This window comes from Melanotaenia boesemani, chromosome 4 (genome assembly GCF_017639745.1).
Source record: "Melanotaenia boesemani isolate fMelBoe1 chromosome 4, fMelBoe1.pri, whole genome shotgun sequence".
In the NCBI taxonomy this organism is placed as follows: Eukaryota; Metazoa; Chordata; class Actinopteri; order Atheriniformes; family Melanotaeniidae; genus Melanotaenia; species Melanotaenia boesemani.
Window position 1 is genome coordinate 18697810 of NC_055685.1, and position 14337 is coordinate 18712146.

The 14337-nt window shown below is 38.6% G+C and overlaps 1 protein-coding gene across 1 annotated transcript in view; it reads right to left on the reverse strand.

The window, feature by feature from the left end:
* Window positions 1-2278: 2278 nt before the first annotated feature.
* The window catches only part of nr3c2 (nuclear receptor subfamily 3, group C, member 2), a 96165-nt gene continuing 84106 nt past the window's right edge, over window positions 2279-14337 (reverse strand). The window contains exons 8-9 of the mRNA XM_041982703.1: window positions 7172-7329; window positions 2279-6416 (exon numbers count right to left, since the gene is read on the reverse strand). Of these exons, the coding sequence (XP_041838637.1) occupies window positions 6261-6416; window positions 7172-7329 (314 nt within the window). The 3' untranslated portion in view covers window positions 2279-6260. The remainder of the gene's footprint in view (window positions 6417-7171; window positions 7330-14337) is intronic.

Genomic DNA, 14337 nt, shown 5'->3' on the forward strand with positions numbered 1-14337 from the left:
CTACCTCCTGTGACGCAGTGTCCTTCAGCCTGAAAACACACACCACACCGTGACTCAGCTTAGATCAAAGCTCCAGAGCAGTTTACCTGCAACTGTGAGAAAATGACACAACTGAGCAGCACCAGTGTGTCTGAATTTCCCAAACAAGCAATCTGGTGGGAGGCGACAGTGACTTTGTACATTCTGCTGTCTTCATTTGGTTCCTTCAGAGAGCAAAGCTCAAATATAATCATAGTAAGACTTGATGTATTATTGAGGAAGAAAACTCAGCAGGAATTTGGACAAAAGTGAAATTCATACATAAAGGAGAAAACGTGGAATGGGGGGGGGGGGGGGGGGGGGGCACTCGGCTCAGAAAGTGGGCCACAGAAGCTGCCATGTGCGCGGGTGCAGCCGTGAAATCAGCCTGATCCAATAGATTCTGTTTATCTGGCATGACTACAAGTGAAAGCAATTGGAAATCTGGGGGAGATTTGGAAAGGGCTGTGATTCAGGGAGAAGCGGAGGGTGGGGGGGGGGGAAGCAAAAAAAGTAATACTGTCTGCTCTACAGTCTGGCAAAGCAGGCGTTTGTTCAGATCAGCCTTTAACAAGGTTAATGGTGATTTTTCTCCACAGGCAACATTTCACTGTAAAATTCTTATGCGTCTTTTTTGATTTCCCATTGTTCTCCTTGCCCCCTTCTCCTTGCAACTTCTGTACCTGCTGCTTTTCATTTCTGCTTTTCCATGCTAATACTGTTTTGTTTGTTTTTTTTAGGGGGCTCATTATCTTCCCCAGCCACTAAATGCAGCTGATTAGAATTCATCCACATCAAATGGTTTCCTTCAATAGCGCACATTTTCTAGTTTCTGTCCTAAGTTGTAATTTTAAGTACATACTTAGTGTACAGTGTGCACATACATAGACACAAACAGATTGCATCACCACAAGTTATATGTTTCATGGGTTTTATTAGAATTTTGCAATAATTCTGCAAACACAATTATGGCAATATCTCTCTCAGGATATACAGTAGTGACTGGTTTCAAAAATGTTTGATTAGATTATGGTGAAGGAGGTTTACTGTATGTTTGCTAAGAAAGATTGTACTGAATAAAAAGTCATTTTTAAAACTGGGGGGAGGGGGAGCATTGGTATATATTAATAATTAATGCACTGCCATGGCTGTGGAAATATGGCTTAGTCTCTCTGCACCCGATTCACGACTTTTAAAAGTAAATGGCAATGACGGGACTACACACTCACACATAGTGACGCAATAGTGTCAAAAACAGCAGTTAGACAAACTCTGAGACAACTGTGCCAAAAAAAAGGAGAGTTCATTTAGAAGAAGACAGCACTGAAAATACCATAGCTCCCTTGAGTATTGGCAAAGCTTCATACTGTCAGTTCTATGTCAGTAGATGGTGATTGATGACCATTAAATCAACTGTACATTAGTCTTATTCCTCAGAATTTGTTTGGCAATTTGGAAAATACTCATATTTGCTTTTGCTGAAAGTAAAATGATGATACTGATGCCACTCACAGGTGAGGCCTATGGTGATTCAGAATTTCATTTCCCTCACTTTATTGGTGTAGCAGTGGTCAGTCTTGCATTACTCACGATGAGTCTAGAGCAGAAATAGTTGTTGGCTTATGTGGCCTCAAACAGAGGTGAGGAGAGAGTTGCAAAGGTGTGGTCTAACAGTCAAGAATTTCTTTGTTCTTAATGCAAATTTAGAATATTATCTAAATCTTATTTGTTATTTGAAGCTTACACAGTAGAAATGTCTTTTAGCTTCCTTTCATGTACTTAAAGGAGCTAGGAAACCTAAGGTAATTTCTCAGGTTCTTACTAAGGGTCATAAAAATTTGTGGAAAACTGAAATTCTTTAGTTTCCAAACTTGAGCCTCAAAGCAGTCAGAGCACTCTCCCTTTGGGAAAGCAGGCTAAGAGACTGATCAGCCAAGCTAGCAACTGATCAAAAACAGGGGCAGGCCAACAAAAAAAAATTTGCCATTTAAAACAAACTCAAAGCTTGTGAACTTAACAGCCGTCCAACCAAATGTTTTATTGTTGAATTTTACACCTGTGTACTTTGGCACAATATTTTCACGACCAAAGAGCGTCTGTGTTAGGCAGGTAATGTGCAACTGACAGTTGATGCCTGCTTGGCTTGTAGCGTGCCAAACAAAACAACCATCTGATGCAAATGTGATGCAGTGTGAAAATCCACAACATTAGTTTTTCATTGAACCACTCAAACTGAGGTTAATGAGGGACGGGACTTTTTCCTTTTATTTAGGACAAAAACTTTGATTACTTTGAGAAACCACTGGTTTAGATGATGTGTTTTTTCCAAACTAAGAGTATCATCACTGACCACTTGCAAGTTCTTCAAACAACCCATTAAAAAAATAAAGAATAAAAAAATAAAACTGTCCTCTTGCTCTCATGTCCCTCATGTTCTGACGATTCATGATTTATCATAGATTTATATATTTATATCTGGTGTTGCAGCTTCACATTAAATGGTACCAATCTTCTGATCCAGCTTTCAGCAGTGCAGTTATTTAGTGTATTTTCCATAATGTCAAACTGTACCTTCAAGCTGCCAAAAAATAAAAAGGAAATACAGAGGAGATAAAAAAAAAAGAGGAAGAACAGTCAGAATTTGTATTTCTAAATGGCAGAAGCATCATATGGGGATTTTAATTACTTAATCCCTCTTTGGGTCAAACATTTTCTGTGGTTTAACTTTGGCAGTTAGTGCAAAAGAAAAAGTCACATGATGAATTGCAGACATGTCTATTACTCCTCATTCGCTGCTCCAAAGATTTTGTGGGATTCTGTGTGTGCACAAACGTGTTTTATTTCCCCTCAAACCAAAAAGTCAAGAACTTTCTTTCACATATCCCAGTTTCAATAGTTTGTGACTTCTTGATTTTTATTGTGGTGCTTATCAACAATACCGCCATGGGTTAGGAAATCATTTCAACAGCAACAAGGATCCATCACTAAATACATCTTGTTACAAAATAAGAAATGCTTTTTAATTTTTTTTTTCTTTTTGAGTCAAGTGAACAATGATGCAAATGTAAAAAAAAGAAAAAGAAAAAGAAAAAAAACAAAAACAAAAAGCAAATCAAGTAACTGTACTTAATAAGAAGATAATAAATGTACTCTCACTAACATTCAGGTAGTAAGTTCCATAAGTCTTTCACTATGTATGATACATTCATTTCTCTATTTGGCCCTTTCTGGTGCCAACCCTCACTTTAAATTATTCTCTGTGACCCAACACACTGAACATGGCGAGTGGGAAACACACTTTTTTTTGTCCAATATTTTAACAAGATGATTAAAGTAGAAATGTTTTATACTATACTCAACATAGAGACTTGCTGTATTATTTACAATATATACTGTAAAATTGTAAATCAGGTGAGATAAAAAGGCACAAGTTTCCCTTTTTTTTAAATACAATGTAAACATCTCATCAAAAAGCATGCAATAACAATTCATTTTACAAAAAGGATATCATTTTTAGACAAAGTACTTAAATATTATTTTCCAGCAAAATATAATTCTCTCAAAAATACTTTCCCATTCATCCTATGAACCGCTGACAGTGAAGGTTTTTTAATTCTTTAAAAAGGACACAAATGGGGCAAAAGAAATAGAGAGAGATTAGCGAAAGGGCACAACAAAGACGTAAAATGAGGCCTTTCTGATCAGGTATTATCAGAAAATTATTGCGGTGAAGAATGATATTATTGGCTAACTTTACATAACAAAAGAGCGTCAATCCTGCCAAAAGAGCTGCTTTCGGCTTGTAAAAGCCAATAAATGACTGAATCAGGCCTGTACACCACCTGATATTTTTTATTCTATTATTCATGAAAAAAAAAAAAAGCTTTGGGAAGAAAAAATTAACACATACTCGTTTGCTCTCCCAATGTGGACTACCCTTTTTTGATAAGACATGAAAGGATACAACCCTTCCCCTTTTCTGATCCCTATCACTTGCTCACTAATTATAGTAGACTCTGAATGACACTGCAAGTATGGCACCTCCATGTCTTTTGAATGCCAGTCTTCAAACAATTACCACCACAGAGGAGACTTCCACTGTGTGGTACAGCAGTGTTATTAAGAGAGATCAGGCCACTTGCACCCTGTTGCGTTTCTGATGTCATGTTGTCTAACTTTAGGCTGAGTGACCGTGCAGAAAGTCTTCCTCCCATTATCACAGTTGCTTAAAGAAACAGACCATTTCTGCTAGCTGCACAAATGCATGCCTCATTTCACATTACATCTCCTCTGTGCAAATCTAAATTTGGAAATAGGATATGGCTAAACCTATAGCATATATGCATAATACCCACACTAAAAGAGCAGATAGAATATTCACATGCTTGCCAGGAAAAAAAAAAAAAAAAAAGGAATCCACACTCAGACACACAAACTGAAGTCACACTCACCCCCTACACACACACATAAATACACACTTATAGGCCACAATGTCCGAATAATGACCACACCTTCTCCCACACTAGCTTTCTTTCCCCAGCGACTTTATCGCTTTTCAGTAGCATCACAGTAAAGCTCCACAACCATCCAGAGACCAGTGGGGTGTGAGACAAGTTAATGGTCTAGAAGACAGGGCCGGCCATAACCAAGCACAACTTGGCCCAAAATTAAGAATGAAAACAAAATTAGGAAAGGTGATCATACCAACAATATTATCTGTTCTTCATCAAGCATTCATCAGCACGTACTTCAAAACATCTTCTGTACAACAACTAAAAAGAATGTGTTTAAGAAGTTGTTAATACCTGAACACATTTGCCTGGTATTGATGCGTTAGCTGCAAGCACTGTAGAGTAACGCTCCATTATGGATAATATCAACTTTACAGAGTATGTGTTTTTAAACTGTGTGTCCATATATTGTACTGTATGGACTGTCTACTAGTTACTGTACATGTTACGTCTTGCCTGGTTTTATAGAAATGAAGCACCTTAATGTAAAATGACTGGCTTGTCAAAAACTAAACCTTTGCAACACACTTTTATAAAATGCTTTTTATTATTTCTGGGAAGAGTAGATAAGATTAGGTTCACAAAGGGCTGGTTTTGCTTCATTGTGAGTAAAAACAGACATTTGGACAGCTGCTCTGGAGATAACACAAATGACAGCTATTAATATGGACGCACCTCAGTCCAATCCAATACCAGCCGACTCTTACTGAAATAGTTTTTGTGAATGCATTATTTTATCCTGCAGCACATCTCACCTCCTTTTGAAAAAGGGTGAAATGTTGATCAAATATTGTCTCAATTCTACAACCATAATGTCTTGAAAATAGTGACTATATGACATGGGAGTTCTATGTGCAAGCTTTCTTTACGCTGGAGAGACATATTAATTTCAAAACAGCTTTTAACTTTTGCATATTAGTTTTGATTGTTTTACTACACATTTTAAACATTAACAAACTCCGTATGCAAATGTGAAAGATGGCTGTTATGATACAGATTGAGATTCAAAATTGGACTTGTCAGATTTAATGTATTTATTTAGTTTATGGTGATGCTCATATAGCCCTTGGGATATCTTCAAATAGACCTTTTGCCATACAGTCTTAAATTTCTGTCTCTCCTCGTGAAGTCCTTTGCCCTGTAGTCTTGTTGCTACACTGCAAAGCTAATCTTGTATTGGCATAATTTTTCCTAGTGTGATTATTTGTAAAAGACTGCATAAGCTGGAGTTAATATTTGCAAAAACCTTTTCTCTAAATTTGTAAGTGAATCTCATTTAAGTGCGTGCAGAGTTCATCTGTGTGTCTGTGTGAAGGCATGTGGATCAATTTTCTTCTATTTTGTGTAATGAATGTATCTAATGCATTCTAGGAAATGTATGGCTTTAACTCCATAGAAAATACTGTTATCGTCTTTGGGGCAGGGGTGCATGGGCATACTTAGGGATGCTTTGTCACATTTGTCCAAAGTCCTTCTCATCGAGTCGTGCTTGTTTTCTCAAACTATTCACAGCTCTGAAACGCTCACGATGACTGCAGTGTCAAATCTTTCTCTCCTTTTCACTTGTGTCACCACGTCACGTAACTTTGACATCCAAGACAAGGATGCTGGCATACTGGGCGACAGTGTGCGGGCCAATGGGTCAGGCCATCCTTGCACGTTTTCTCTTCCGTGAACTTTTCTCCTCTTTTCCAGTTCTTAATGCCACGTCTGTACCAGCTGTGAAGCAAGTCACTTCTTGTGGAAGTAGATTGTGTGAGTGAGGCCTGACTCCACCTTTGGTATTTGGTCACTGATGATCTCGACCAACATTTCAGGGAACTCCACCTTTAGGGCCTGGGACTCACGAAAGGTGTAGAAACAGAAGTCCAACAAGTTCCCCACCAGCTGCAAATCACAAATAAATAAGTTAATGTCAAAAATGCTTTGCTGCTTTTCGTGTTTGTATATTTTAGGTCCTTAATGACATAAAGTGTTTGACATTTTCACATTTGATGACCTTCATCTGTAGTCACTTAAGCCTGTTTACATTCTGTTCTTTCTGATTTACTCAGCTCACCACTTGGGGGCATCGCTGATTTTTTTTTCTTTCTTTTCTGCAGCCGTGTAAAGAAAGGTCGTCCATTCAGCACAGCCCCATTCACACAGTCATAAGGGTCAATGAATTCTGGCCAGTTATCTCTGTGTCCTCTTGCTTGCTGATTCTCACCTCTAGGTTTTGCGTTTGCTGTCATTCTCTCTATGCAACCGTTAAGCCCATGCATAGCAAAATAACTGTGATTTAGCACATTCCCCACAGTGACCAATCTATGCTGATCCAATAAACTGAAAGCTGGTATTGATCCCCTTCTGTTCCATTCACCAATACAGCCTGGTCATCGCCTCTTCCAAAATAACCTCCCCCTCAGGGAGAAAGTGGGATGCAATAATCCTTATTCCAAGCCACAAAGCTCAATTGAACCACTAAGTAAAGCATTAACCAAATCCACTCTGTTGCCATTTTACTCATTCAACATTCCCTGTGAGATTAGATCCCAAAGTACTGGTGGACAGCTCGCTCTGAGTGTGAAGGCATGACATGCGAGAGGGGCTGCCAAGGGAAGCCTGTGCAGGTCTGTTTGCAAGTGGCCAAGAGTACTTACATCATGCATGGCATCTAGCAGCTTGGTGAGCTGGAAGAAGCGCTGCCAGGTTTGGCCAGAGTTGTTGGTTGCTTTTCCCACTGAACGCCGGAGCTCCTTGATGTAATTAACCCTCATCTCCTCGAATGCCGCCTGGTTCTTAAGACCCTCTTTGGGAACTGGGGAACAGACAAATCCTTATGTCAGCATATGGATTTAGTGAAAACATCTCCATACAACATTATTTTGAATTTTACTGACCTGTTAATGGCAAAAAAGCATAAAGATAAGAGGCTTTCAACTGGGGTGAGACTTTTTTTTACCTGTTCTTTCCTGTTTGACATGGACGATGGGATTTATTTGATTTCTGTTTTCTTTTAGCTTAACAATGGGCATTTTATCATACTTTATCAAACAAACTACCAGTAATTGTAGAACATTTTCCAAATTTTGATATGAATCATCTTGAAGACTATTTTCATAATAAGCACTGAGTTAGCCGCCGGGTTGGGTTGTATCAGACAAAAATGTAAATCAGCATCAGATATTTTGACTCAGCCCGTATGGTGAGATTGTAATCAGTTTAATATCCTTGAATGAATTAAACTGTCACAAAAAATGCCGTAAATTAATATACAGGACAATTTTATTGAGTATTTAATATTTCTTAGGTTTTTTTTATTAATATAACCAGTTACTTTGATTCTGTCAGTTATGATTATCACATTTAATTTTCGATGAGTTTTAAAAAAATATATGATCCAATTTATTTTAATGTAAGTCTTCATCAGAGTACAAAATTTTTGCCATGTGGTTTATCCATGTTGATTCTCTTAGGTAACTGTATACTTTAGATTAAGTAAGAATCTTTTTGTATTGCAGTCAAAGGGCCTATAATATCATTTAAACATGGTCTGGCCCAAAAAAAAAAGAAAGAAAAAAAAAGAAAAGAAAAACGGCACCTAGATTTGACTAAGCAAAGAGGTACAAGCCTCCTATTGGATAATTACATAGACGATTATCTTTCAGCTGGCAACAAGTTACTTAAATCCAACTGATGTAATGAGTTGCTTCTCAATTCTTAAACAACCATGTGGAAAGACACATCCCGTGGTCACGGAAAATATGTTAGTCTGTTTAAGAAGTATGAAATAATTTGGCATCAAGCAGAGAAAAAATCTAAGGAGATTGCAAAAACAACTAAGAACTGTTCAAAGATTTATTAAAAACTAGAAAGATAGTGGGAAACCATCGCCTTCCAGGAAGAATGTGGTAAAGAAAAAAAAAAATCCTAAATGATCTCGATCGGTGATCCCTGAAATTTTTGGTGAAATCACATAGAAGATGAAAGATACAATGAAAGAAGGTCATGTGGTCTGATGAGTCCAGATTTACCCTGTTCCAGAGTAATGGGTGCATCAGGGTAAGTGCGCAAGACATTGACTCACTGATCCACACCACCAGGATCTACAACTGGGACGTCAGAATGTAATTTGGAGTGGAAAAATGTGGCCAAATTGTAACAAAGAGAAGGAGGGTAGTCCATACTGAGGGACCTGCACTTCCAGAGGACAGAATAGCAGATGTTGAGGAGAGCTACAAGTACCTTGTCATACCACAAGCAAACAGCAATCACAAAGAAGCTGCAAGAAAAGCTGCCACAGCCAAATATCTGCAACCAGTAAGGCAAGTCCTGAGAAGTCAGCTTAATGGCAAAAACAAGATTTTGGATATTAACATTTGTGCAAGCCAGTGATCAGAAACCATAAGCTGGCCAAAGGAGGAAGTTCAGACCATGGATGTTAAAACAATGAAGCTGTTCACCATACATGGAGGGTTCCATCCTAAATCCAGCGTCCAGAGACTCTAAGCGCAAAGATGGAGTCTGAGGACTAGTGAGCATGAAGGCCCCTTTCCAAGATTAAAGATCAAAGCGCCATGAATACATCAGGAAGATGGCCCCAATAGATGAGGCACTTAGTTAAAGTCTCTGTAGGAGAATGAGTTGGAGGAACCATCAAGGGAGGAAAAACCCCTGCATGGATGTACTACTGAGAGATAGCTTAAGTGGCAGATATGAACAATGACTAGAGAGGGCTGGACTGAAGGACAATACAGAAGAGCTAATCATGGCAGCACAGGAGCAAGCCTTGAGTAGATCGAGGTCCAGATCTACCACACCAGGCAGGACCCCAGCTGCAGGCTGTGCAAAGAGAAACAATCCAGCACATAACAGCAGGGTGTAAGATACTGGCAGGAAGAGAATGCCATATTCAAGTAGCCAGGATGGTGCACAGAAACATCTGTTCAGAATATGAAGTGGAGACCCCTAGGTCACAATGTGAAACACCTCCCAAGGTGGTGGAGAGTGAGAGGGGTAAGATCCTGTAGGAGTTCCAGATACAGACCAACAAAATGGTGGTGGCCAACCATTGTGGTCATGGATAAGCAGCAAAGGAAAGCCATAGTGAGTGATGTAGCCATCCCCAGTGAATGAAATATCGGGAAAAAGGAACATGAGAAACTGGAGAAATACCAAAGACTCAAGGAAAAACTGGAGAAAGCCGGGAAGATGAAGGCAACAGTAGTACCAGTGGTCATCGGAGCACTTGGGACCGTGTCCCCAATCCTGGAGAAGTGACCTCAACAGATACCTGGTGAAACATCTGACATCTCCATCCAGAAAAGTGTAGTCCAAGGAATAACTAAGATACTGCGTAGGACCCTTAAGTTCCCAAGACTCTGGTAGAGGACCTGAGCTTGAGATGAACAGCCACCCAGCCTAACCTCAGGAGATGGGAGGCTGGGTGAGGGAAGAGTTATTCATATATACTGTATCAGACATTCAAGAAGGCAAAAAAATAAGAAAATAAACTAAAGGTTTTTTTAAGTAAAAAAAATTCAATTCTTTCAGAGGTTTATAAATTTTATTTTTATGTGTTTCCTTATCAAAAATAAATAAGGAAAAACTATCTCAAAAACTTTTATTTTAAACATTTAATGATTTCAGAAATTGGCTGGCAAGCACTCATTGAACATGAATAGCAGTAAGTGGGCCATGTCACGCACAACCACCAGTGTGCTCTTTAATGCGGAAATGTGTAACCATGTAAAGGGTAATTTGAAGTGCTCAGTGAATTATGATTCAACTCCTACACCAAAGCTTTTTGGGGGCATTTTATCTGTATTGACAATCCAAGCCTATTGAACAGCTCACTACTACCACTTGCACTATTTCAAGCAGTAATAAGTTCTCATGTGCAGCCACTGATGCATGAAAGAAGACTGGTAAACTGAAAGCCATTGATTAAAACTTCTCAACAGCAGTGACAGGTAAAAAGGATGCTAATGTAGATTAAAAGGGCTTAATCATTTTGTCAAACGCAGCTTCGTTTATCATGCACTTTGTTTGTAACCAGAGCTATTAAACAACTACAACCTTCACTTACACTGTAGTGGTTTACATTGTGGTGTCAACACACTAACAATTAGCAGGCAGTGTAATGGAAATTTAGACAAATGTGAAGAAAAAGACCTGGTAACTAGACCTCGAGGATGCACAGAAATGCCTACGGTGTCTCTGTGCAAGAGAATGAAGTCATGGCTAGGAAAGACTGCCAAACATCTTTAAACTGTGCAAGCAATGCAATTAAGAAATACCTCACTTCTCAATGGGCATGCCATCAGCTGAACTTCAGTCAAGATTAAAAGATGATGACATGCATGGGAATTTTTGCATCATTGTAATAAGTTTGTCAGGTATCAAAGGCTTAGTATTATTTTTAGCGATAAAAGGCTGCAAAGGATGTTTTTGTTTTTAAATGATTCAGTTTTCTTGATTTAACAGCAGTTAGTTTAAAAAATACACAAATTGAAGTTTGAATTATTATTGATCATTTGAAAATGCACCACATCACAAGATATCTATCATTTAAAATAAAACATATACACACATTAGAAGGAAAATGTAAGCATTTTGTTGTAATAACTCAGATATAATGCAGAAAGGGCTGCCTCTGAAAAATAGCCATTACTGCTGTCATTCATTGTTCTATCAGAGAAGTAAAAAAGAGGCTACCAATCACAGAGACAGTAAACAGAACTAGTGGGACTGTTCTTTACCACAGTGATCAGATTTATCTGCCCTCAGAGAGGAATCTGACATGACTAAACACGTCAAGAGGAGGCATTATATTTATGATTTATGAATTGTATGTTTAGGGATTTATGAAGCCTCCAAGTTACGTTTTACAACAGGATGTATTTGTACATCCAATCTGTCCCCTTTAAAACTTAAATGAGCTGCTGCACTTTTGGAGTAGCCAGAGAACCTCAAACAACTTGTAGGGATGCTACTGACAGGACCTGTTTGAATTCTGCAGCATGGACAGCCACAAGCAAAAGCTTTTGTGTTGTCAGTTAGGATTGCAGGTCTTTGAGGACATGTAATTGTAGGTCAATAACTCAGAGGATGTATGCTTGTGTGTTTTTAGCTGCCTCCCTCTTGAACGCTCTTTCTATGTAATCCTTTTCATTGTACTTTGATGTAAAAACAACTCTGGTCATAGCGTACATGAAGCTGAGAAAAGCAGATATAAAAACAGATTGTGCCCTGATTGGTACAGAGGCTGTGATTTCTGGGCTATTTCATGGCTGACATGATGAGAACGTGCTAAAACCAAAGGCTGCATTTGGACCTTTTGTTTTTCTCCCACTGACCCACATATGCCCTGATTAGAAACTGACCTGGCATTCAGGGGTGTCTACATGAGTGTCCCCAAAATAGGACATTTATAACAGCATCATTAGTGTCAACTAGATTTTTTTTTTTTTCCAGTAGGGCTGGGCGATTAATCGATAAAATCGATAAATTGAATTTTCCATTTCTGGAGATTTATTTTTATGAAAATCTGGATTTTTTTTCCATAGTTAGTTAGCAGCAGACTTAGCCCTCCCTCCACACCAGAATGGTGTTTGTCTGACAGATTTTCAGCAAAGTGACCCTTTACTCATGCCTGGGGTTTAGCTGTGCGTATAACTGCAGTGAGAAAGGCTGCTTTCTACGAGATGCAGAAGTCAACTTTAGCCCACAAACCCTAGTTAAGAGACAGCCTTCATCAGGGGAATTATTTCTCCAGTGGATCCTGTGTGATAAGGATCCAGATGGAAAGAAATCACAGATGCAGTTGTGTTGCATATTTCTATGTAAGATAAGAAGTCGTTTATATGGTGGATATGCTATGACATTATATGCTTTATTTTTGCTGGCATTAATCTATATAAAGAAATAAATGTTTTTAAAAAGTTTATTTATGTTTTGTAAAAGAAAAGAAAAAAAAGTCGATTAAAATCGGAAATCGGATTTGGTTTTAAAAAATCTGAGAGATTTTATCTTTTGGCCATATCGCCCAGCCCTACTTTGCAGGTATAATGGTATATTTCTTTCCATTTTATGATAGATTTAATTATCATGTGTGCCACAAGTCTAGGAAAGTTCTTTTCCTAATGTATGCTAGGTAATGCCATTAACATGTATGTTGTTCAAGGACATGCAGCTTCCTTCTCTTGGTTGTTGGCACATGCTGTCCCAACACTAACTCTAAGTTTTTGTTTGATACCTGATGCTACTCATTGAGGAAATTTACAACTTGCCCCAGTTATAGTGCAACAAAATATGAAAGGTTTTAGGCATTGTCCAATAAGACATGTTAATTTACACATGATGCAAAATTACTAATGACTGGCTAGAGTGAAACAATCTCAATTAAATGGTTAGTGGTAAAATGTGTTATCAAGAAGGTTCCTGCAACCATATCACACACACAATTCATATCTAGAATAAGGTTCATCAGATGTTACAGAGAAAAGCAGAGAGGCTGGTTAGGAAGAAAGCAAATGAATAAGAAAATCTTATTCTATGTGTTTTCATGTGGAGGTGAGGAGTGTAACTGGTTTGAACAGGCCACTGCTCTTGTACCAAATCCAAATAGGGTCATGAGACACCGCAGGCTTGGTGAAACCTTAACCAAGGTCAGAGAGGAATAACAGCCCTTGTCTCTTTTCTCTTTATCTCCCTTTTCCTCTCAGTGTTTTGCTAGTTCACCCTTTGTAGCATACAAATACATTTTAACAAACCAGCCTAAAGCCACACACACACACACACGTGCACACATACAGACTCCGACTCTGTAGTGCTTGCTTAGTTGACAAGTTCTGACACCTCCCTCTAAACAGTTCTACTGTTACTCCTTCCACAAGGTCCAACCATTATATCTGAAAGACTGAAACTTAAAGAGCTTCCTGCAGTGCCCCAGAAAATCCTCAGGAGGGTGGCTCCTTTTTGTAAACTATTCTTTAAGTGCTTTCCCAAATCTTAAAGCAATTCAGTCACTTCATTATGTGAATTTTCGAACAGACATGAGATCTGAAGCGCTGGAAGATTAGTTCTTTCCTGTCTATCCCTCATATGTTATATTGACATTTGACTTAATCCAATAACCACAGCAGATTGAACTAACTGTGGAGCACCTTGAATCTCCTGTTTTGATTCTGCATCCCTGCTTCTTTTATCCACACCCTCTCTTTCAAAATCCAGCCCAGGTTTCAAGGAAGTATAGAAAATAGCAGGTCTTGGAGCACTGCCTGGTGTTTGACTGGCCTTTATTAAGTACAGCAGGGCTCTCTGGAAAACCTCCAGAGGACCAGTGAGTAGAGGAGAGGGAGGCCACAGCAACAGAAGGAGCAACTCTGCCATCCCACCATTCCCTTTGTCTTCTTGTTCATTCTCCCTATAGCTGTGCACCTGTCTCTTTCTCACCAACACCAGCATGTTGTCTCAACTTGTCTAATTTCACTCTCTAAATCAAACTTTTCCCCACTGATTTCTTGTTCTCTCTGTTTTCTCCCTTTTTCATTTTTCCTGACATCCATTAGTTCATATCAAGTTTGAACTTTTCGAGGTTATATGAACTGGGAACTGTTTTCAAATCACCTCTTCCATATTTCAGTGTTGCATCAAGCCAACCTTACGAAAACAAATATATTTGAGGGAGGGGGTGTTTACCCTTTATATGTCCTGTAATATAAAACAAATTTTCATTAAATATAACAAGACTGAATAGATAATACAAGATTTTAAAGATCTGGAAAAGAATGAAGCCTTAAACTGGCAGAAGAAATCCTCAGAT